Genomic DNA, 25,935 nt, shown 5'->3' with positions numbered 1-25,935 from the left:
ATGACCTTCCCTTGCACATGGAAGTTTTCCTCAGCTGGCTCCAGGTGGGCAGAGAACATGCATGTGGAGAGTGCCTGTAGATCGATCTCCAGGCTCATGACATGTCAGAATTTGGTGATTTTGCATGTGAAGTTTTTGCTCAGAAAAACTGCCTCCACTTGGCTGATCCACACACTTGGGTCCAGAGGACAAAAGTGCAGCAACTTAACCAAAACACGTCCTGCACTTGCCACCACTCCCATAACAGTGGGAGGTGTTGGTTTCGCCTTCCCTTGCACATGGAAGTTTTCCTCAGCTGGTTCCAGGAGGGCAGAGAACATGCATATGGAGAGTGCCTGTAGCTCGATCTCCAGTCTCTGCATACTAGCAGCCCATCTATTGTCTTTTGTCTACTGTCTACTGTCTATTGTCTCTTGCAGTTCTTCAAAAGTCATCATCTTGCTTTAGCACCAAGTTCAGGATCGTTTGTTCACAAACTCATTCATCGTTTGTGAGGCGTAAATGATAGAGCACTAGCATTTCCATATCACTCACACCGATGAAAGTTCATTACCATGTATTTAGCCTAGCCATCACATACGGGTCACCAATGAAGGGGGAACATGTGGGTATAACCGCTTACATGTCAGTCATGCAGTGAGCCAACATTACTGTCGCACCTACGCAGTTTGTTCAGGATGTCGGCTACGGTGATCGCGTGGTAACAAGAATTGATAAGTACACCTGAAAATGTACTGATTCTGCCAAATGGGTAAATGAACAAGTGACAAAAATGAAATCAGATCACAATGTTTACTGCTGAGAAATTATGATAATTGTGTTTGTGCAACAGTTCCGTACGAAGACCATTCCTGGAGAGTGTACACTCCTCAGTGACGAGCGGCGCGTCATCCGATCGTGTGACCACGGGAGAACAGGGAATGCGTGTCTGTTATGAAACAAACCTTTTTCTCACAATCACAGTGTACCACGTATATCGTGGACATGATGAAGCAAATGCAGAAACAAATGGGGAGTGCCAAACAAACTTCCGTACATGTCTGTTGGGAACTCGCATTAAGCTGAACAGAATGAAGTTACAGACCGTCAAGATAGGCATCTGCACTGTACGGAGCTCAGTTTGCACGGCTGATGTTCTTTCCTGAACCACATCCATTTGCACTGCACATTTCCAAAATTTTGTCTGTCGCCAGGTATTCGTGACGACGGATATCTGATGCAGCTGACTTGGGCCAGCTGTGAGTGGCTCTGGTCTATTCGTGCATTTTTGCAGCATAGTTGCCACACAGATCCTCTCTTGGAGAGCAGAGCTCAGAAGCTGTGAGAAAGTGCAGGCATCCAGCTTGTGTGACAGATGTTTGGTTTCGCGCACTTCATTGTTCATTAACATGAGCACAATGGAGGCAGCAAAGTCAGCTTTGATTCGGCGATGGTGCACGGTGTCAGGACGCAGGTGCACAGTGTGTGTGGCCTCGTGCAGCTGGCTAGTGACAGTAGTGGCAAGCAGTGCAGGCTGTGAGTTACATGAAAAGATGATGTCTCAAAACGAACACTGCTAACAATACGTTTATGAATTTAACTGTTAAGAGTTCACAGACATACTCTGTCATGGGAGCACAATGAGTGGTTCAGTCTGGACTTGACATTTCAGCACTGTGGAGGTGTGGAGATTGTGCCAAGCACCTACTCTCACATGAGAATGGTGTTGCCACACGAACGTGGTTCCCCAAACTGCAACATATAAGCCTGGTGGTGCAGAGGGAGATGTCTGGAGCTCGACGAAATAGGGCACAAAATCCCACCCTAAGTTAATTGGGCCTCAATGCCTGATACGATACAGGTGCAGGGGCATGAACACGACAGACGAGCAGCCAGTTACGTGGGTGTTAGTTTCTGAAGTTTGACTGGTGACAATGTGTTGATGACACAGCTCACTGGAGAAAGGTGTCTACAGCAGGTGCAAGCTGGGGCATTGTTATGATGCAGCACGGGCATTTGAATCAGACTCGGCAGCTGGAGTGCACGACATAATTAGGTGGTGGCTGTGGTGGGGTGGGCAGAGTGTTTTAGTGAGCAGTAGCCAGCAGGCCCGGCAAGGTGAGGCACGGCTACAGCACACGTGGCAGCACAATGACAGCTGGCTGAATGCGTGCATCGTTGGCAGTCGTGGGTGCTGGCTCTGTTTGACTGGTAGCGGAGGAAGTGTCATCCGTCAACAGGTCTCTTACTGGGTTGAAGAAATGAATGGTGTCAGGAGCAGTCAGGACATAATCCAGCTCGAATCTGTCGACTGATGCTTCGGTCGGCTTTCTCTCGATGTGGGTGATGACACGGTGTGGACCCGAGTACAGTGGTCGAAATGATGGCTCTACTTTGTCAGTAGACAGCACGACACGTGTAAGGCACTGTAGGTCACTTTGCTAGTGCCGTGCTGCATTGGTGGGTGAAGCTGTAAGTGGGCCACGTGAGCACGCAGGCATTCTGCCAGTGGCAGGACTGATGCATCACACAGTATTGGTGCCTCCTCCATAAAATCACCAGGGAAGGCACACATGGTCAGCAGATGAAGTGCCCTCTTCTTTCAATGCTACTCTTAGGCCGTGCAGTACCAGGAGGAGTGCTTCCATCTAAGCCATGTCGTGCCAAGTTAGGACGGCTTTTAGTGTTCAAAGGAGCCACTTGACCGTGCCTTTGATGCTGGGTGGTACCTGGTAGTTGTGTGTGACTGCACACCACACAGTCAGGTGACTTGTGTGAACAGCTCACAGTTAAACTGGCAGCTGCAATCCGTCCTGAGGTGACTGGGGCAAATGAAGCACAATACCCGAGTGTCGACGAGGGCTGTTGTGATGATCACGGCAGTGATATCCACTGTGGACGCTGCCTGCGGCAAGCGTGTGAAGTGATCTACCGTCACCAGAAGATGATGCTTGGATTAGGACAGATGGAGTGGACTCACAATATTAACACGAACATGTACAACATTGCATGTTGCATCAGGAAAGGTGCTGATGGGTGCACGGGTATTCTTTCTGACTTTGGCACACTGGCATGCCCATTGATGGCAGTCTTTCCATAATCCTGGCCATATGAAATGCGTGGCCGTTAGTAACACAATGGTGTTGATACTGTGGTGTGACAGTCCGTGGATTCATTCGAAAGCACTGTGCTTGAATTTCTCTGGGAGAAACGAGTGATGTGCCCCTCTTGAAACATTGGACCACATTTTATGGGCGGAGCCAGTAACTGGAATTAGCTTGAGCTGTAGGGCTTGGAAGGTGTGGTGGTATCAGCTGTCCAGTTGTTTGTCATGCTCTTGTTCTTGTACAATGTTCTCCAAGTTCACAGGAAAACAGATAATGGCACAAGTCGGGGACAAGCAGTCAGCAATGGTGTTATCAATTCTGGATACATGGCAGATGTTCATGGAGAACCGTGACACATACTCCCACTGCCAGAATTGGCACAGTGTACATTTGGTATTATTGTACCAAAACGTGTGAGTCAGGGGATTGTGGCCAGTGAAAATTATGAAAGGACGAGTTTCTACAGATGGGCAGAAGTATTTTACTCCATCAAACATCACAAGCAACTCAGAATCGTAAGGACTCCAAGTGCACTGCGACTCTGAAAGCTTCTGTGAGAAGAAACTGAGTACCTGTGAGGTGTTACCATCACATTGTTGAAGCACTGCACCTATGGCTGTCTGGCTAGCATCCACGACCATGGGCAAACATCATTGTAGACTGTGCAAGTGGGCATGACTGCTTTTGCGAGGCTCTGATTGGATATAATAAATCTTATTTCCATTGCATCTGTCCAGCTAATGGGAGTCCCTCCTTTCGAGGTAGGGTGAAATGACTCCGCAGTCAGGGGCTCCAGCAGCATTAGGCATATGACACTGATAAAAATTTATTGTGCTAAGATAGCGGTGTAAGTCTTCAGATGTCTGTGGGTGCGTCATGTTCAGGATCACCTGTACCTTGCGAGGTAGTGCCGTGGATACTCTTGGGATGATTAAATGCCCTAGACACTCAATCTCTGTGACTCTGAATATACTTTTAGAGGGGTTAATGAGGATGACAGCCTCACTCAGGTGCCGAAAGATGGTCAGTAGGCGGCAGCTGTGGAGTTCAGGAGACTTCAAATAGATGAGGATGTCATTGAGGTTCGCAAAACACCACAATAAGCGTTGTAAGATGCCATCCAGGAAACGCTGCCAGGTCTTGGCAGCACTCCAAAGGCCAAACATCATGTACAAGCTTTCGAAAAGCCCAAGGGCGTGATAATTGCTTCAGGTGCCACAGGGATCTGCACGAATGAGTTTGCCCAGTCAATATAGCTGAGCCTCCCAGGGCGCGGCTAAAATACTGCAGGTGCAGTACCAGATATCAGTTTGTCACTGTTCATGCATTTAAGGCATGATAGTCTCTGCATGGATGCCACAAATTATTTTTCTTTAGCACTAAGAGCATTGCAGAGGACCACATGTTGCATGATAGCTGAACAATACCCTGTCGCACCTCAGCCTTTGCTCTATAGTGATTTGCTAAGCGCAAGTACATGTGGACAGCACGAGGAGGGCAGACTGTACATAGTCACTATATAGTGGACTGTTGAATGTTGGACGTCCCTCAGTGTAACGGGTGGGTGAGTGAATTCTCGAAATTTGTCCTGTATGTCTGCACACAGTGTGAGGGAAGAAGGTGGCCAGCCACTGCTGTCCCACTATTTTCAAATTTGTTGTCAAATCAATTAGCATGTTGCTAAATATGTCAGCTAATAAGTTTTAGTGGTTGAGGAAATCTGCACCCAGGATTGGGTCATTGACATTAGCCACTGTAAATACCCATGGGAATGTACGACACTGTCCAAGGTCCCAATTTCAGTGACAAATGCCATGCAATTGTATTGTAAACTGTTGCCACTGTAAAAGACAGTGCCTTGGCCTTCTGGCAGTCTCTTAGCATAGATCAAGAGAAAAGAAACAGATCTGTAACAGTGTCAACAATTTACTTCATACTACCAGCCCTTTCCATTAAAAAGACACACCTGGATAATGGACCACAGCAAGGTGTACCTAGGCACGGTTGCAGCTGGCATTTGGGTGCAAGCAGAGAGGCCAACACTTTGTCGCTTCGTTGCAAAAGCTGGCATGATACCAGAAAAACCCATTCGGCAGCTGCTCTAATGCCATCGGAGTACCTGCAAATCTGCTGATACCACACTGCCGGTTGACCGCATGCACTTGTGTTGGAACACTGTGCTTCTGGATAGCATGAGGACCTGCAGATGGAGCAGGAACTGCAATGGCTTCCTGTCACCTTACTCTCCCACTGGACTAACTCCTCTCTTAGGCACTTACACTAGTGGCCATTAAAATTGCTACACCAGAAAGATGACGTGCTACAAACGCGAAATGTAACTGACAGGAAGAAGATGCAGTGATGTGCAAATGATTAGCTTTTCAGAGCATTCACACAAGTTTGGCACCAGTGGCAACACCCACAACGTGCTGACATGAGGAAAGTTTCCAACCGATTTCTCATACACAAACAGCAGTTGACCAGCATTGCCTGGTGAAATGTCATTGTGATGCCTCGTGTAAGGAGGAGAAATGCATACCATCACGTTTCCGACTTTGATAAAGGTTGAATTGTAGCCCAGCACGATTGTGTGATAAAGGTTGGATTGTAGCTCAGCACGATTGTGGTTTATCATATCACGACATTGCTGCTCGCTTTGGTCGAGATCCAATGACTGTTAGCAGAATATGGAATCGGTGGGTTCAGGAGGGTAATACGGAACGCCGTGCTGGATCCCAATGGCCTCATATCACTAGCAGTCGAGATGACAGGTATCTTATCTGCATGGCTGTAATTGATCCTGCAGCCACGTCTCGATCCAGGAGTCAACAGATGGGGGCATTTGCAAGACAACAACCATTCACACGAACAGTTTGATGATGTTCGCAGCAGCATGGACTATCAGCTCAGAGACCATGGCTGCGATTACCCTTGATGCTCCATCACAGACAGGAGCCCCTGCGATGGTGTACTCAACGACAAACCTGGGTGCACGAATGGCAAAACATCATTTTTTCAGATGAATCCAGGTTCTGTTTACAGCATCATGATGGTCGCATCCATGTTGGCGACATGGTGGTGAACGCACATTGGAAGTGTATATTAGTCATCACCATACTGGTGTATCACCCGACGTGATGGTATGGGGTGCCATTGGTTACACATCTCAGTCACCTCTTGTCCACATTGACGGCAGTTTGAACTGTAGATGTTACATTTCAGATGTGTTACGAACAGTGGCTCTACCCTTCATTCGAGCCCTGTGAAACCCTACATTTCAGCAGGATAATGCACGACCGCATGTTGCAGGTCCTGTACGGGCCTTTCTGGATACAGAAAATGTTCAAATGCTGCCCTGGCCAGCACATTCTCCAGATCTCTCACGAACTGAAATCATCTGGTCGATGGTGGCCGAGCAACTGGGTTGTCACAATACGCCAGTTACTACTCTTGATGAACTGTGGTATCGTGTTGAAGCTGCATGGGCAGCTGTACCTGCACACGCCACATAAGCTCTGTTTGACTCAATGCCCAGGCATATCAAGGCCGTTATTACGGCCAGAGGTGCTTGTTCTGGGTACTGATTCCTCAGGATCTATGCAGCCAAATTGCATGAAAATGTAATCACATGTCAGTTCTAGTATGATGTATTTGTCCAATGAATATCCGTTCATCATCTGTATTTCTTCTTGGTGAAGCAATTTTGAAGGCCAGTAGTGTATATGAAGACAGGATCGGCAGGGCGATGATTATGTTCTGCATTTCAGTTGCATAGTCTTGATCTAGCTGTCTCACGAAATGTCAGAATTTGGTGATTTTGCAAGTGATGTTGTTGCTCACGAAAACTGCCTCAACTTGGCTGATCCACACACTTGGGTCCAGAGGAAAGAAGGACAGCAACTTATCCAAAACACATCCTGCACTGGCCGCCACTCCCATAACAGTGGAGAGTGCATACGGAGAGTGCCTGTAGCTCGATCTCCAGTCCCTGCATACTAGCAGCTCATTTATTGTCTTTTGTCTGCTGTCTACTGTCTCTTGCAGTTCTTCCAAAGTCATCATTCTGCTTTATCACCAAGTTCAGGATGGTTTGTTCACAAACTCACTCATAGTATGTGAGGGTGTAAGTGGTAGAGCACTTGCAGTTTCACATAACTCACACTGATCAAACTTCGTCACCATGTATTTGGCCTAGCCATCACATATGGGTCACAAATGAAGGGGGAACATCTGACCACATACATGTCAGTCACGCAGTGAGCCAACATTACTGTCGCACCCATGCACTTGGTTCACGATGTAGGCTATGGTGATTGTGTGGTAATGAGAACTGATAAGAACACTTGCCGAAAATGTTTTTATTCTGTGAAATGGGTAAATGAATGAGTGATAAAAATCAGATCACACCACAATGCCCATTAAATGGTGATGATGATAAATGTGTTTGCACAAAAGTTCCAATCAAACACCAATGTTGGAGGGTATACACTCCTCGGTGATGAGCACGTCATCTGATCGTGTGAGCATGGGAGAACAATGGATGCAAATACTGAATGAAATGAACCTTTTTCTCATGACCCAGGGGCACCATATGTTTTACAGATGGGATGAAGAGGGAAATGAATGGAGAGTACCAAACAACCCTCTGTACGCATCTGTGGGACGCTAGCGTTAAGTTCAAGTCATGTGGTCTGCAGATTGGAGTTATAGACTCTGGAAATGGCATCTGTACTGTACAGCAGCTCAGTTTGCACTGCCATTGCTTTTTTCTTGGCTCACATCCATGTGCGACAAACGTTGCTGCAATTTTGTCTATCGGCTGGTATGCACATTAACGGATGCAGGTGACTTGGGATGGTCGTAAGCAATTCTGGGTCTGTTCAAAAATATTTCGGGCTTGCAGCCAGCTGTCGTGAACTTCATTGCATGATATTTCGGCTGGAAAACTGCCAGCCATCTTCAGGTGAGCCGAACGGGGACTGACGAAGCTGTTCTCCGCTCCAGTTTATATAGTGCACTGATAGTACTGCCGCGCATGCGTTGCAATTGTGGGGACAGAGGGGCCACACCACCCAGCGGCAGTGCCCTCACTGGTGGAACTGCAGTACTCAGCTGCCGTCAGTATTGTCGCTGGCCGCAGCTGTTGAAGTCTTTGAGCAAATTTTGGAGATGATGGGATTCCATGCGTTATTCAATTGGTAACCACTGCCACGGTTCATTAGATTTCCCACAATGCGTATTTCAACAGATTCTTTGATAATGGAGTCCCAAAAAGTTGTTGCAGTGGCCAAAATTGAAGTTTTGTCCTACTTCATTGAATGTCCGCTAGAAATACAATGTTCCGCAACTGCAGACTTACTGGGTTGCAGTAGGCGAGTGCAACATTGATGTTCTGTACAACGCTCTACTGCAGAAGACAGGAATTTACAAAATACCGTGCCAATGTGGTATGGCCTATATAGGACAGACAACACGTACAGCCCGAAATCTTTTTGAACAGTTGATTTGCCGTGAAAATTTCAAATTTTACAACTCTGGGTCTGTTCATACATTTTTGCAGCAAAGCTGCCACAGGCATAGCAAACGTGCTCGAATAGCATAGGAGATGTTCAGTGTAGTTGAAGAAAGGATAAAATACAAAAATGCTGAAAATGGAGCAGGCAAAAGGGAATACATAACTCTAGAAAGACATACTGACAGAGAATGGAAAATGGCTCAGCAGGAATGGTTAGAAGACAAGCACAAGGATGTAGAAAGAATAGATGCCACCTACAAGAAAATTAATGAGCCCTTTGGAGAAAAGAGAGGTAGCACTATGAATATTAACACCTCACATCGTAGGCAAGTGCTGAACAAGGAACAGAAAATGGAAAGGTGGAAGGAGGGTTTGTAAAAGGAAAACAAACTTGACGACAATCTTATAGAAAGCAAAGAGGAAGTAGGCTACGATGAGATGGCAGATACAATGTCGTTGTTGTTGTTGTTGTTGTTGTTGTTGTGGTCTTCAGTCCTCAGACTGGTTTGATGCAGCTTTCCATGCTCCCATATCCTGCACAAGCTCCTTCATCTCCCAGTACCTACTGCAACCTACATCCTTACGAATCTGCTTAGTGTATTCATCTCTTGGTCTCCTACGATTTTTACCCTCCATGTTGCCCTCCAATATTAAATTTGTGATCCCTTGATGCCTCAGAAATTGTCCTACCAACCGATCTCTACTTCTAGTCAAGTTGTGCCACAAACTCCTCTTCTCCCCAATTGTATTCAATGCCTCCTCATTACTTATGTGATCTACCCATCTAATCTTCAGCATTCTTCTGTAGCACCACATTTTGAAAGCTTCTATTCTCTTCTTGTCTAAACTATTTATCATACATGTTTCACTTCCATACATAGCTACACTCCACACAAATACTTTCAGAAATGACTTCCTGACATTTAAATCTATACTCGATGTTAACAAATTTTTCTTCTTCAGAAACGCTTTCCTTGCCATTGCCAGTCTACATTTTATATCCTCTCTACTTTGACCATCATCATTTATTTTGCTCCCCAAATAGCAAAACTCCTTTCCTACTTTAAGTGTCTCATTTCGTAATCTAATTCCCTCAGCATCACCCGATTTAATTCGACTATATTCTATTATCCTGGTTTTGCTTTTGTTGATGTTCATCTTATACCCTTCTTTCAAGACACTGTCCATTCCGTTCAACTGCCCTTCCAAATCCTTTGCTGTCTCTGACAGAATTACAATGTCATCGGCAAACCTCAAAGTTTTTATTTCTTCTCCATGGATTTTAATACCTACTCCGAACTTTTCTATTGTTTCCTTTACTGCTTGCTCAATATACAGATTGAATAGCATTGGGGAGAGGCTACAACCCTGTCTCACTCCCTTCCAAACCACTGCTTCCCTTTCATGTCCCTTGACTCTTATAACTGCCATATGCTTTCTGTACAAATTGTAAATAGCCTTTCGCTCCCTGAATTTTACCCCTGCCACCTTCAGAATTTGAAAGAGAGTATTCCAATCAACATTGACAAAAGCTTTCTCTAAGTCTACAAATGCTGGAAACGTAGGTTTGCCTTTCCTTAAATCTTTCATCTAAGATAAGTCGTAGGGTCAGTATTGCCTCACGTGTTCCAACATTTCTACGGAATCCAAACTGATCTTCCCCGAGGTTCACTTCTACCACTTTTTCCAATTGTCTGTAAAGGATTTGCATTAGTATTTTGCAGCTGTGACTTATTAAACTGATAATTCGGTAATTTTCACATCTGTCAACACCAGCTTTCTTTGGGATTGGAATTATTATATTCTTCTTGAAGTCTGAGGGAATTTCAGCTGTCTCATACATCTTGCTCACCAGATGGTATAGTTTTGTTAGGACTGGCTCTCCCAAGGCGGTCAGTAGTTCTAATGGAATGTTGTCTACTCCCAGGACCTTGTTTCGGCTTAGGTCCTTCAGTGCTCTGTCAAACTCTTCACGCAGTATCATATCTCCCATTTCATCTTTATCTACCTCCTCTTCTATTTCCATAATATTGTCCTCAAGAACATTGCCCCTGTATAGACCCTCTACATACTCCTTCCACCTTTCTGCTTTCCCTTCTTTGCTTAGGACTGGGCTTCCATCTGAGCTCTTGATATTCATGCAAGTGGTTCTCTTTTCTCCAAAGGTCTCTTTAATTTTCCTGTAGGCAGTATCTATCTTACCCCTAGTGAGATAAGCCTCTACATCCTTACATTTGCCCTCTAGCCATCCCTGCTTAGCCATTTTGCACTTCCTGTCGATCTCATTTTTGAGACGTTTGTATTCCTTTTGGCTTGCTTCACTTACTGCATTTTTGTATTTTCTCCTTTCATCAATTAAATTCAGTATCTCTTCTGTAACCCAAGGATTTCTACTATCCCTCGTCCTTTCACCTACTTGATCCTCTGCTGCCTTCACTATTTCATTCCTCAAAGCTACCCATTCTTCTTCTACTGTATTTCTTTCCCCCATTCCTGTCAATTGTTCCCTTATGTTCTCCCTGAAACTCTGTACAACCTCTGGATCTTTCAGTTTATCCAGGTCCCATCTCCATAAATTCCCACCTTTTTGCAGTTTCTTCAGTTTTAATCTACAGTTCATAACCAATAGATTGTGGTCAGAGTCCACATCTGCCCCTGGAAATGTCTTACAATTTAAAATCTGGTTCCTAAATCTCTGTCTTACCATTATAAAATCTATCTGAAACCTTTTAGTATCTCCAGGGTTCTTCCATGTATACAACCTTCTTTCATGATTCTTGAACCAAGTGTTAGGTATAATTGAGTTATGCTCTGTGCAAAATTCTACCAGGTGGCTTCTTCTTTCATTTCTTAGCCCCAATCCATATTCACCTACTATGTTTCCTTCTCTTCATTTTCCTACTGTCGAATTCCAGTCACCCATGACTATTAAATTTTCGTCTCCCTTCACTACCTGAATAATTTCTTTTATCTCATCATACATTTCATCAATTTCTTCGTCATCTGCAGAGCTAGTTGGCTTATAAACTTGTACTACTGTAGTAGGCGTGGGCTTCATGTCTATCTTGGCCATAATAATGCGTTCACTATGTTCTTTGTAGTAGCTTACCTGCACTCCTACTTTTTTATTCATTATTAAACATACTCCTGCATTATCCCTATTTGATTATTTATTTATTTATTTATAACCCTGACCAAAAGTCTTGTTCCTCCTGCCACCGAACTTCACTAATTCCCACTATATCTAACTTTAACCTATCCATTTCCCTTTTTAAATTTTCTAACCTACCTGCCTGATTAAGGGATCTGACATTCCACACTGTGATCCGTAGAATGGCAGTTTTCTTCCTCCCGATAACGACGTCCTCTTGAGTAGTCCCCGCCTGGAGATCCGAATGGGGGACTATTTTACCTCCGGAATATTTTACCCAAGAGGACGCCATCATCATTTTATCATACAGTAAAGCTGCATGCCCTCGGGAAAAATTATGGCTGTTGTTTCCCCTTGCTTTCAGCCATTCGCAGTACCACAAATTATGGCATTTTGGTTAGTGTTACAGGGCCTGATCAGTAAATCATCCAGACTGTTGCCCTTGCAACTACTGAAAAGGCTGCTGCCCCTCTTCAGGAACCACACATTTGTCTGGCCTCTCAACAGATACCCCTCAGTTGTGGTTGCACCTACGGTACGGCTATCTGTATCATTGAGGCACGCAAGCCTCCCCACCAATGGCAAGGTCCATGGTTCATGGGGGAGGAGGGGGGGTGGGGGGGTGGGGGAGTGGGCGGGGGGAGATATGATACCACCAGAAAAATTGACAGAGCATTAAAAGATCTATGTGGAAACAAAGCCCTGAAATACGTAACATTGCCTGAGTTTTAGCAAGACTGCCATGGCAAAACTACTGTGAAAGAAAAGAAGTACTGTCAGACTTCATTATGAATGTAATAATTTCTGTTCCAAATAATGCAAGCATTGACAGGTGTGACTACTACTGTACCATCAGCTTAATAAGGCATGGCTGCAAAATGCTGACACAAATTATTGACAGAAGAACTCAAAACTGGTAAAGGCTGACTTCAGTTTGGGTAGGTGAGGGATGTTTAAACATGCAAGCCAATATTGCCCCTATGGCTTATCTTAGAAGCTAGGTTAAAAAAAGACAAACTAGTATTCACAGGATCTATTCATTCAGAGAAAGCTTTCCACAATGTTGACTGGAACTCTCTTTTTGAAATTGTGATGATAGTAGAGATAAAATACAAGGGGTAATTGGTCATTTACAACTTGTATAGCCACCATACAGTAGTTATAAGAATCAAAGAGCATGAAAAGGAAGGAGTGGTCGACAAAGTAGTGAAACAGGGATGCAGCATATTTGCGATGTTACTCAATCTATACATTCAGCAAACAGTGATGCGAACCAAGGAGAAATTTGGAAACTGAATTAAAGTTGAGGGAGAAATAGAGCCATGAAAAGAGATTATGTGATGAATATCAACAACACTAAAAGAATGGTAAAAGAATACAGCTGAAATAAATCAGGTGATGCTGAGGGAATCAGACAGTAAATGTAGTGCAGGATTTTTGCTATATGGGCACAAAAATAATTGATGACAGCCAAAGTTGGAGGCATACGAAATGCAGACTAGCAACAACTAGAAAAGCATTTCTGAAAATGAGGAATTTGTTAACATCTGCTATGAATTTAAATATTAGGAAGTCCTTTCTAGATGTATTTGTCTGGAGTGTACTAGTGTACAGAAGTGAAATGGTCAAGATGAGCAGTTGTGAGTAGAAGATAACAGAAACTTTTAAAATGTGATGCTATAAAATAATGATGAAGATTAGATGGGTACATCACATAACTAATGAAGTGAAAGAAGATATTTATGGCACAACTTGACTGAAAAAATGGATCGGTTGTGACGACATACCGTAAGACACCAGAGACTAGTCAGTTTGGGAATGGAGGGAGGGGCGGGGGTAGGGGAGGTAAAAATTGTAGAGTTAGGACTTGATATGAACACAATAAGCAAGTTCAAAGAGTATACATTGCAGTAATTATTCACAGATGAAAAAGCTTGCACAGGATAGACTAGTATGGTGAGCTGCTTCAAACCTGTCTTTCGACTGAAAACAACAACAACAACAGGGAAGGACTGCAAGGATGATCCCAAATTTGTTTGGACCACGAGACAGAGGCATGGAGATGCTGAAGAAACAGAACTGGGAGAGAGTCTACTTATTGAGTTACATTTTAAATTGTAAATCTCGAAATAAACTGCAACCCTCCAACATATTACTGCCATACAGATTGTGAGGGCAAGATTAAACTAATTACAGCATGCACAGAGGTGTTTAAACAATCATTCTTGTCTCGCCCCATGCATGAATGGAATGTGAAGAAGTCTTTAATAACTGGTACAATAGGGAGTACTCTCTTTCATGTACTTCACAGTGGTTTGCAGAGTATGGATGTTCACTGAAGTGCATGGGAAAGTGTCTTCTTTAAGTGAGTGCAGGTAGACTTAGTGACTTGGATAAAATTTTTATTTGCTGTGATGAATGGCAGTGTGTGCCAATCGTGGGAAAATGCAATGTAATCCAAGGCAGTATAAAATTTATCCTGTAATATAAGAATACTGTATTAGTAATGTGTTGTTTCACACAGTCATAGTGATTAAACACCTATGAGTAATGCTGCAAAGTGATGGAGCAAGCAATAGGACCATCAACAGGTAATGTGAATGGTCAGCACTGCAATATTGTGAAAATTCTAGGACCATGTAGGTCATTTGTACAGAAGGCAGCTTAATGAACACTTGTACAACCCATTCTTGAGAATTGCAAAGGTTTCTGGGATCACCACCATGGGTATTAAAGGAAGACATCAAAGAAATTCTGGAGCATACTGCTACATTTGGTAGCAGCAGTTTCGATCAACATGTGTTACAGAGGCTTCATGAACTAAAATTGGAATTGCTGGAGGAAAGATTATGTTCTTTTCATGGAATGCTATTCAGAAAGGTTAGAGAACTGGAATGATCCTATGGTCATCAACACACATTTTGCACAGAGACCACAAAGGCAAGGCAATAGAAATAAGGGGCCTTACAGATGTATACAGTCAGTCAGTTTTCACTCCTTCTATCTGTGAGTAGAACAAGAAAATGAACAACCAGCAGTGGTGTCAGGTTCACTCTGCCATGCAGTGAATGTTGGCTTGTGAAGCATGCAGCGTATGGTGGCTTGTGAAGCATGCATGAAATGCCACCACCAAAATTTGGCAAAGAGATAGCTGAACCAACCAGTTGGCTAGCATGTAGCACAACATAGTGTGCTCGACTTCAACAGGCTGTGCCATCTATTTTTTTTTTTTTCCTCCTCAAACACCACTTTTTCTAAACTGCAGTGGTGGGAAGTCTCCCTGAAACAAACCTTCATGCCCATAATGCCCCCTGGCCTCAACTATCACTAGTATCTGTCCTCTATCTGCCTCTATGCCCTTCCCTGTGTCGAGCCTCACACACACCTTCTGCCCCCCCCCCCATCTCCCCCCCACCCCCCCAGTCCATATACATAGTTCTTTCCTGTTCTCTGTTCTTTCTTTTTGCCCCAAAGCACAGCCTCCAGATGATGCAGATCCTCCTCCATTCCTAACAGTGGCTGTGTGTGTGTGTGTGTGTGTGTGTGTGTGTGTGTGTGTGTTGGTGGGTGGGCATGTGGGTGGCTGGGCACATGCATGTGAATATACATCTGGTGAAGGACTTAATATGACACCTTAACTAACTGCATATTTTTGAATGTGTGTGTCTGCTAGTCAACACCTCTTCTATGAGGTGAGTGATAATCTACATTACCATATGGCTAACCCGGTTCATCATTTATGGTTCATGATTCACAATGCATGGATTAAGTTGCAGGCTGCATTTCTAATGGGTTCCAGCGGCAAAAAAATTTCAGTTCAGTATTTCATATAATTACCATCCAAAATTAAAAATTTAAAATACTGCCATAATTTATTAATTAAAATGTATAACATTATGTGTGTCCCCCCCAATGAAAAATGGACCTTGCCATTGGTGGGGAAACTCGCATCCCTCAGCAATACAGATAGCCATACCATAGGTGAAACCACAATGGAGAGGTATCTTTTGAGAGGCCAGACAAATGTGTGGTTCCTGAAGAGGGACAGCTGTCTTACCGGTAGTTGCAGGGGCAACATCCTGGATGATTGACTAATCTGTTCTTGTAATATCATCCAAAACAGCCTTGCTCTGCTGGTACTGTGTATGAGTGGAAGCAAGGGAAACTACAGCCAAAATTTTTCCTAAGGGCATTCAGCTTTACTATATGGTTAAATGATGATGGCATCATCTTGGGTAAAATATTCCAGAGGTAAAATAGTACCCCATCCAGATCTCCATGTGGGAAATACTCAGGAGGACGTCGTTATCAGGAGAAACGAAACCAGTGTTCTATGGATCAGAGCATGGAATGTCACACCTCTTAATTGGGCAGGTAGGTTAGAAAATTTAAAAATGGAAGTGGATAGGATAAAGTTAGATATAGTGGGAATTAGTGACGTTTGGTGGCAGGAGGAACAAGGCTTCTGGTTGGGTGAATACAGGGTTATAAATACAAAATCAAATAACGATAATGCAGGAGTGGGTTTAATAATGAATAAAAATTAAAAAGAGGAATGTGGATAAGCTACTGCGAACAGCATAGTGAATGCATTATTGTAGCCAAGACAGACACGAAGCCCACACCTACCACAGCAGTACAAATTTATAAGCCAACGAGCTTCACAGACGATGAAGAGATTGAAAAAATGTATGATGCGATAGAAGAAGTTATTCAGATGGTTAAGGGAGATGAAAATTTAGTAGTCACGGAGGATTGGAATGTGACTGTAGGAAAAGGAAGGGAAGGAAAAGTAGTAGATTGAAAGGGGAAGCTGCCTGGTACACTTTTGCACAAAGCAGTATGTAATCATCACTGAAACATGGTTTAAGAATCATGAAAGGAGATTGTATACGTGGAAGACACCTGGAGGCACCAGAAGGTTTCAGTTTGGTTATATAATGGTCAGACAGAGGCTTCAGAACCAGCTTTGAAATTGTAAGACATTTCCAGAGGCAGATGTGGACTCTCACTATAATTTATTGGTTGTGAACAGTAGACTAGAACTGAAGAAACTGCAAAAAGGTAGGAATTTAAGGAGCAGGGACCTGGATAAACTGAAAGAACCAGAAGTTGTAGAGAGTTTCAGAGAGAGAATTAGTGAACGACTGACAAGAACAGGGAAAAGAAATACAGTAGAAGAAGAATGAGTGGCTTTGAGAGATTAAATAGTGAAGGCAGCACAGGATCAATTAGGTAAAAAGATGAGGGCTAGTAGAAATCCTTGGATAACAGAAGAGATATTGAATTTAATTGACAAAAGGAAAAAATATAAAAGTGCAGCAAATGAAACAGGCAAAAAAGAACAGAAACGTCACAAAAATGAAATCGACAGGAAGTGCAAAATGGCTAAGCAGGGATGGCTAGAGGACAAATGTAAGGATGTAGAATCATGTATCACTAGGGGTAAGATAGATACTGCCTACAGGAAAATTAAAGAGACCTTTGGAGAAAAGAGAACCACATGCATGAATATCAAGAGCTCAGATGGAAAACCCATCCTTAGTAAAGAAAGGAAAGCAGAAATGTGGAAGGAATATACAAAGGCAATGTACTTCAGAGCAATATTATGGAAATGGAAGAGGACGTAGATGAATATGACAAGGGAGATATGGTACAGCATGAAGAATTTGACAGAGAATTGAAAGACCTAAATCAAAACAAGGTCCTGGAGGTAGAAAACATTCCATTAGAACTACTGATAGCTATGAGGGAGCCAGCCACAACAAAACTCTTCCATCTGGTGAGCAAGATGTATGACACAGGCAAAATACCCTCAGACTTCAAGAAGAATAAAATAATACCAATCGCAAGGAAAGCAGGTGTTGACAGGTGTGAAAATTATTGAACTATCAGTTTAATAAGTCATGGCTGCAAAATACTAACATGAAATCTTCACAGACAAATTGAAAAACTGGCAGGAGCTGACCCTTGGGTAAGATCAGTTTGGATTCCATAGAAATGTTGGAACCCGCGAGGCAATACTGACCCTAACACTTACATTACAAGGTAGGTTAAGGAAAGGCAAACCTATGTTTATAGCGTTGGTAGACTTACAGAAAGCTTTCGCAATGCTGACTGGAATACACTGTTTCAAATTCTGAAGGTGGGAGGTGTAAATTACAGGGAGCGAAATGCTATTTAGAATTTCTACAGAAACCAGATGGCAGTTATAAGAGTAGGAATTAAAATCCATGGAGGAGAAATAAAAATTTTGAGGTATGCCGACAACATTTTAGTTCTGTCAGAGACATCAAAGGACCTGGAAGAGCATTTGAATGGAATGGACAGTGTCCTGAAAGGAGAATATAATAAGTAGATCAACAAAAGCAAAACAAGGATAATGGAATGTAGTCAAGTTAGATCAGGTGATGCTGGTGGTACTAGATTAGGAAATGAGACACTTAAAGTAGTAAATGAGATTTTTGCTATTTGGGGAGTAAAATAACTGATGATGGTCAAAGTAGAGAGGATATAAAGTGTAGACTGGCTATGGCAAGGAAATGGTTTCTGAAGGAGAGGAATTTGTTAGCATGGAGTAGGGATTGAAGTGTCAGAAAGTCTTTTCAGAAAGTATTTGTATGGAGTGTAGCCATGTATGGAAGTGAAACATTCTAATATTGTGTCCTGCCCGCAACGTAATAATGTACTATTTTCCTTTCCTATCGAAACATCAAAAGTTAAAGATATAATTTAATCTTTGTGCCAATTAACTGTGCTGCAAGTCAGTGAATATGTACACCCAGGATAATGAGAACGACATAGCATTATCATCTGTATTTTGTCCTATATAAGAATGCGCGCTAGTCTTTTCTTTCTCTCTCTTTAGTCACGCGCCTTTCTGACAGCACCTTACGCTATCAGACTCCTATATTCTTCCATTTTTTTTCAAATGAACTGAAATTGTATTCCTGTTAGGAATTTGTTTAGTTGTGTCATTATTATCGGCAACTGCAATTACCAAAATGACTTTACTATGAATATTTTTCTTTTGCTCCAGAATCAAGCTGAGATTTCTGTAATTTCGACATGTTTTTACCAAAATATGGCACAATTCTTTATTTTGTTCAGAACTGTGTGATTAGTGTTTCAGATGTCAGATGTCTGTATAAACAACTTACTTTGTGAAATAATAATTGATTAATTTGGCATTTCCGCTTTCATTTCATAGTAATAGTTATCAATCCCCAATTTATACAATGTTACAGATTTTGCTTTACTACATTTTTTCTTATATTGTCAACATGATACCCATGACATTAATTTAGAACTGATCTGAGTTTTCTTGGGAGGCGAGAAGACAATTTTCCATTCTGCTGAGATTTAAGATTGCAAACAAAATGTTTTTCCAGCATGTTAAGAGTCTAATGATTTTCACTTTAAACAACAAAAAAGGTAAAAAATATTAAGAAAGTGATTTGTGTGTGTTAATGAGATATTTAAATTCATTTTACTGTTCAATTATTAGCTTTCCTCCTGACTAATCAATTATTGATTACACATTAAAAAAAAATAACTAACTTATTAATTATATATGATGATGATTATTATTATTATAACATAGACAATAAACAGCTTAGACAAGAAGAGAATAGAAGCTTTCAAAATGTTGTGCTACAGAAGAATACTGAATATTAGATGGGTAGATCACATAACTAATGAAGAGGTACTGTATAGATTTGGGGAGAAGAAGAATTCGTGGCACAACTTGACTAGAGGGGATTGGTTGGTAGGACATATTGTGTAGCATCAAGGGATCACCAATTTAGTACTGGAGGGAAGCGTGGAGGACAAAAATCGTAGAGGGAGGTCCAGAGAAGAATACAGTGAACAGATTCAGAAGGGTGAAAGTTGCAGTAGTTATTCAGAGATGAAGAGGCTTTCACAGGATAGAGTAACATGGAGAGTTGCATCAAACCAGTCTCTGGACTGAAGACCAGAACAATATTATGTTAAAGGTAAGATAAATATTACATTTAAAATTGTGTATATATCTTGAGACAGCATAACTCATACTGAGCAAATATACAGATTATTCAACCAGCATTTGAGAATGAGAGCACTTAAAGACCTGCAACAAACTTTATGCATAATTTCAAACCTTTGCCAAACTTTTTCTTACTGACACCCTGCGCAAAATGATGGAAGGAAAAAAGTTTATCATTTACATGTTCACTGTTCCTGCAGATAAACTTCAACATCAGGCATAATGTTTCAATTTATTATTTAACTACTATTCTATTACAAGTTCTCTTCATGACACATTTTGCTGATAGTATCTACATATACCACTGAATGTACCTGTAAAATTATATCGTTGCATGACACACAGTTCAGGAGATACAATCTCATGAACACTGAAATGAGGGAAAATCTAATGTTTGATAGTGATAGCACTTAGTGCCCTCCAACAAACATTAAAAACAGTTACAAATCTTTCCTCGGGTTTCTCTCCCTTATATGCTTATCATCAAATATTCAACACATTTACTCATTTGTAAAATGAAATTTGATGATGTTTTATACATGTGGGTCTGTTTCTTTCTTGTCTATCCTAATTCACTTTGTTATTCTATCCCAGATTTTTCCATTGTTTAATTTACTCAATTAAATTTATATGGCATAAGCATGAATAGCATTAACAAGTAGAGTGTCAGCTTATTGTTAAAACAATATAAAAATTAACCTTTTATAATTTACTGGTCTTTTGTCAGTATATACTTTGACTTTTTCCAAATTCCCAAAGGTTCTTTTTCTCGACGATGTCGATGGAACTAGTAGAATGAATGAAGAAATTAAAATGTCATTAATATAGAGCCTGCAAGACAGAATTCCTTTCATATTTCCCTAATAAATGCATGAAATTATCTTAGAGTCTGCTGACAACATCCTAGTCTAGAAAATAAGCTGTATCACACAAGCGGAAGACTGTGACATTCAATGACAATACCACTGTAGCAATGGAATTTTGAAATTCATTTTACCCTTGTCTATCACTTTATCCTAATACACATTAAGAACATGAGTATCATTTATGTCTACAGCTATAGTCGTACTCCACAAGCCACCTTACAGTGTTTGGCAGAAAGCACTTCACAAAGCAGTATCATATCAAATCCCCCTGTTCTGTTTGTAAAGTGTGTGGAGCACAAACAGCTGTTGGTAAACCTTTATAGGAGATCAAATTCCTCTTATTTTAAAACTGTGGTTCCTTTATAAGATACACATAGGAGGGAGTAATATCTTGCTTCACTCTTCATAGGAATTTTTAGCCACTGCATAATCAATAATGTAATGAATATATAGATTGCTGATTACCCTAAAGGTGACACATTAAGTAGCAGACAGGCGCAACTAGAAGACACTTACACATTGGCTTTTGGCCATAGCCTTCATCAGAAATGGGAACACACACATTCATTCACACAAGCTTGCACACCTCATCCACACATGACCGCAATCTCGGACAGCTCAGATCATGCGCAATGACATTATTGTAGCAGCTGCCATGGGCGATGGATGAGGAATTGCATGACACTCCTACACTCACTAAACTAATTCATAACAAAACACACTGTTTGTCTTTGAATATTCCTACCCATTTAGGTTCTGACACTGAAAAGCAGTACAAAGGAATCAGTCAAATGAGGGTTTATAAGCTATTCCTTTCATGGATGGATTACTTTTCAGAGGCTTATTCCAATGACTTTACATATTCTCTCACTCACAATTCCCACAAAAAGCAAACAATGAATGCAGTAGAATTGTTAAGCAGCCTTCCTCAAACATTGTTTTCCTAACATTACCCAACAGGGTTTTGTGAAACAATGTTGCCATTTTCCCACATATCACTACTTAAGTTGAAATATTTATCATACTTGATAAGCTTTTCTTGATCTCATATTTTATAGAATTTAAGACATAGCAGCTCACACTACACCAAGGCAGTCTATCGAAATATACATGACAGTAAAAAACCTTTGCCATACTTCAAAGGACCTGAAGGTCGCTTAAAGTCTGGCAATGATACTAATTAAACCTGTTATGGTAAAAATATACTCGCCTGCAGAAAGCCACATGTTGCAACACACCACCAAAGTGACCACTTCAAAACATATATATTTGTGTAAGCAAGTTTAAAATCTTTCCAGAGATGTATGTACACTCGTAGCAGCATATCCACAAATCTTTCTTTTTTTATTTCGTGTAGTGGTGCATCACCACTTACAGGAAGATCTGCTGTTGATATGGATTGACTCTCAACACTTTTCAAGTGCTGATTAAGATTGTTATTTGTCTCCGGATGAAAATATATGCTTCGTGGCACAGTTGGCAGACAAAATGCAATCACTGTTGCTATAACCATTGCTGAAAAACATATTCCACAAAAAATAAATACAAATGATTATGAAGCATGTTTGACAAAAAAGAGTATTGTAACATTTCTGCAATGTCTCATAAATGTTTTGTAGAAACAGTATATATGTGATTTAGTAATGCAAAAACAATGGCTTGAAATGCTGCATATTGTTTGATTTAATTTTGTGTAATGTAGTATTAATTACTAATAGTAATAACTGATCAAGAGGCAGGATGATGCACCATATAAAAATGTAGTGTGGAGTTGTTCTTGAGGCCTGTGGCTAATGGGTATTTGATTATTTTTATGATGGTTCACCTAAACCAAACCTGATTCAGATTCACATTCTATTATATGTGATAGACTAAAATCAAGGCCAAATCAATTCCAACCAGGTTCAGGCTCAGCTTCAGTGCACCATCACTAATGACTGCCGTGTCAGCCCCTCATTCTGCCTAACTAGCAGAAAAACAATTAAACCCCCACCAGCTAAAGAATATCAAGCAGCAGCACATCAAGAAGTGGCCAAAAAACATCACTGTTTTGTATGATGAAGAGGGAAAATAAAACTTCCAGGTCAAAACAGACAAGATATAAAAAAGTTACACACAGTGTAAAAAAACTGTAGCGTGTGAGCAAATGAGTAACCAGATGGAAAGAATAATATTTGAGAGAATGAAGAAACATCTATAAAGAGAGTACCAGCTGATCAACAGCAGGCAAACAAGGTAAGCAATAAGAGGCAGAAAAAAATGGATATTAGTTTAAAAGTGCTCAAAGAACTGAGTTTCTTAAACTCAGAATCTCAGGAAGGACAACACACTTTTAAAGAAACAGGAGAAAAGTGAAATATTATCAAAGCATGACACAAAATTAAAAATTTCTACCAAAGTTGAATGAGTGAAGGATTTGTGTGTTATTTGGAATTAATTTACAAATGTTGAGTTTATAGTTTCTCTCTCTCTCTCTCTCTCTCTCTCTCTCTCTGTGTGTGTGTGTGTGTGTATGTGTGTCTGTGTGTGTGTGTCAGTGAGTGAGAGAGAGAGAGAGAGAGAGAGAGAGAGAGAGAGCAGCACTCAACAAGAAAAGCACATGTGACATTATGTAGGATTGTGTAAAATTGGAAGCTTCAAAATGTTAGTAGTATATTAATGATCCCTGCAGCGACTTTTGCATTATAAATATAGTTGATAAAACTAACTGTACTATGAACAGAATACATGGTACTGAGATGAAAGATGAAAACTGCCTTAATTTTTGCAATTTACTATCAGAAAATCCCCATTCTGATGTTGACACATGAATTTTAAAGCAAATACCAGAAAGCAAGTCCCAGCCAATGAGACACATACCCAACTCATAGAAAGTGATGGTGATATGAAATCAAGAAGAGAGGAAATCAACTCTTTTGGATTCTACAATGGCTTGGATATTCTATTCAGAATATGTGTTAAGGGGTTTGTCCATTTATGATGCTTAGCAACACTCACCTTAAATACAGATTGCATGACAGACATGAACAACACTTTTAGTGACTGGTTTAACATCCTAGTGAGAAAGGAACGGAATGAGGTTGCAAACAAACTGGTTTTGCATTTTGACAAAATTGTTTTCAAGAATTCTGTAGACCTCAAATAAACAATGCAAGTCTCAAATAAACAATATTGACCCTCGATTACTTTTCTAGACTTTATAGTTCTGTAATGACACCTGCGAATCACCCATTCAAACAAAAGGTGTAATCAAAAGGAAACATATTCCATTTTTAATAATGGAATATCCAGGATGGAATATTACAATATTATGAACAGGACAGTTACTACTCACATACACACATGTACACACTTGTACAGAAAATTGGAATAGAGATTAAGATAAAAATCATCTCCACTCTTTTTATTGCTCATGAAAACCACACATTGCATATTGTAACACCATGCAGTGAGACCTTCAGAGATGGTGGTCCAGATTGTTGTACACTACGGTACCTCTAATACCCAGTAGCATGTCCTCTTGCATTGATGCATGCCTGTATTTGTCATGGCATTTTATCCACAAGTTCATCAAGGTACTGTTGGTCCAGACTGACCCACTACTCAATGGCGATTTGGTGTAAATCCCTCAGAGAGGTTGATGGGTCACACTGTCCATAAACAGCCCTTCTCAATCTATCCCAGGCAGGTTCAATAGAGTTCATGTCTGGCGAACATGCCGGCCACTCGAGTCGAGCGCTATCGTTGTCTTGAAGGAAGTCATTCACAAGATGTGCAAGATGGGGGTGCAAATTGTCATCCATGAAGATCAATGCCTTGCCAATATGCTGCCGATGTCATTGCACTACCGGGCGGAGGATGACATTCACGTATCGTACAGCCGTTACCGGCGCCTCCCGTGACCACCAGTGGTGTACGTCGGCCCCACATAATGCCACCCTAAAACAGCAGGGAACCTCCGCTTTGCTGCACTTGCTGGACAGTGTGTCTACTCTAAAGCATCCAGCCTGACCGGGTTGCCTCCAAACATCTCACCAACGATTGGTTGAAGGCATATGCGGCACTCAGCGGTGAAGAGAATGTGATGCCAATCCTGAGCGATCCATTCGGCATGTTGTTGGGCCCATCTGCACCAAGCTGCAAGGTGTCGTGGTTACAAAGACGGACCTTGCCATTGATGTTGGGAGTGAAGTTGCACATCATGCAACCTATTGTGCACAGTTTGAGTCATAACACTACGTCCTGTGGCTGCACGAAAAGCATTATCCAACATGGTGCCGTTGCTGTCAGGGTTGCTCTGAGCCATAATCCGTAGTTAGTGGTCATCCACTGCAGTAGTAGCCCTTGGGCAGCCTGAGCGAGGCATGTCATTGACAGTTCTTCTCTCTCTGTATCTCCTTCATGTCCGAACACTGCCTTGGTTCATTTCAAGATACCTGGACACTTCCCTTGTTGGGAGCCCTTCCTAGCACAAAGTAACAATGCTGATGCCATCGAACTGCAGTATTGACCACCTAGGCATGGCTGAACTAAAGACAACATGAGCCGCGTACTTCCTTCCTGGTGGAATGACTGGAACTGATGGGCTCTCGGACACCCTCCGTCTAATAGGCGCTGCTCATGCATGGTTGTTTACATCTTTGGGCAGGTTTAGTGGCATCTCTGAACAGTCAAAGGGAGTGTGTCTGTGTTGCAATATCCACAGTCATTGTCTATCTTCAGGAGTTCTAGGAATCGGGGTGATGCAAAACTTTTTTTGATGTGTGTATGACGGAGATGCTGAGTTGCAGAGAGGTACAACAAAAAGACTGTCAGGAAATGAGCTTTTGGTCAACAAAGTCTCCAATGTAGACAGAAAATGCACACACACACTCACGCAATTCACACACACATGAACACAGTCTCAGGCTGCTAAGGTCTCAGCAGCCTCTAAGACTGTGTGTGAGTTGCATTTGCATGAGTGTATGTGTGCATGTTCTATCTCCAAAGAAGGCCTTGTTGACCAAAAGCTCATTGCCTGACAGTCTTTTGGTTGTGCCTATCTGCAACTCAGCTTCTATGCTATATGGTGAATAGCGACTATTCTTTTCATAATATTGTTAAGTTCCATTTTTAATTTGAAATGATTGTGTATTGATTCACCAAAGGAATTTAAAAATTTTACCATACTATCAAAGGTAGGAAAGTAGGAAGGAAACAGACTGATATGATCTCTTTACTGATAACAAAGATAGGCATCACAGTGTAGGTAGATATAAATGTTTCCATAAAAATACAATAACATTGGAAAA

The 25,935-nt window shown here is 41.5% G+C and overlaps 1 protein-coding gene across 4 annotated transcripts in view; it reads right to left on the bottom strand.

Moving 5' to 3' along the window:
• LOC126237536 (thiamine transporter 1-like) overlaps nucleotides 1-25,935 on the bottom strand; it is a 713,275-nt gene that overhangs the window by 178,941 nt on the left and 508,399 nt on the right. For all 4 annotated transcript variants that reach the window (XM_049947721.1, XM_049947722.1, XM_049947720.1 and 1 more), the window contains one exon: nucleotides 21,855-22,159. In XM_049947721.1, coding sequence (XP_049803678.1) covers nucleotides 21,855-22,159 — 305 coding nt within the window. The remainder of the gene's footprint in view (nucleotides 1-21,854; nucleotides 22,160-25,935) is intronic.

The sequence above is a fragment of the Schistocerca nitens genome, chromosome 2 (genome assembly GCF_023898315.1).
Source record: "Schistocerca nitens isolate TAMUIC-IGC-003100 chromosome 2, iqSchNite1.1, whole genome shotgun sequence".
NCBI lineage: Eukaryota > Metazoa > Arthropoda > Insecta > Orthoptera > Acrididae > Schistocerca > Schistocerca nitens.
The sequence above is the reverse complement of the archived record's forward strand: the minus strand, read 5'-3'. Positions and strand labels throughout refer to the sequence as shown.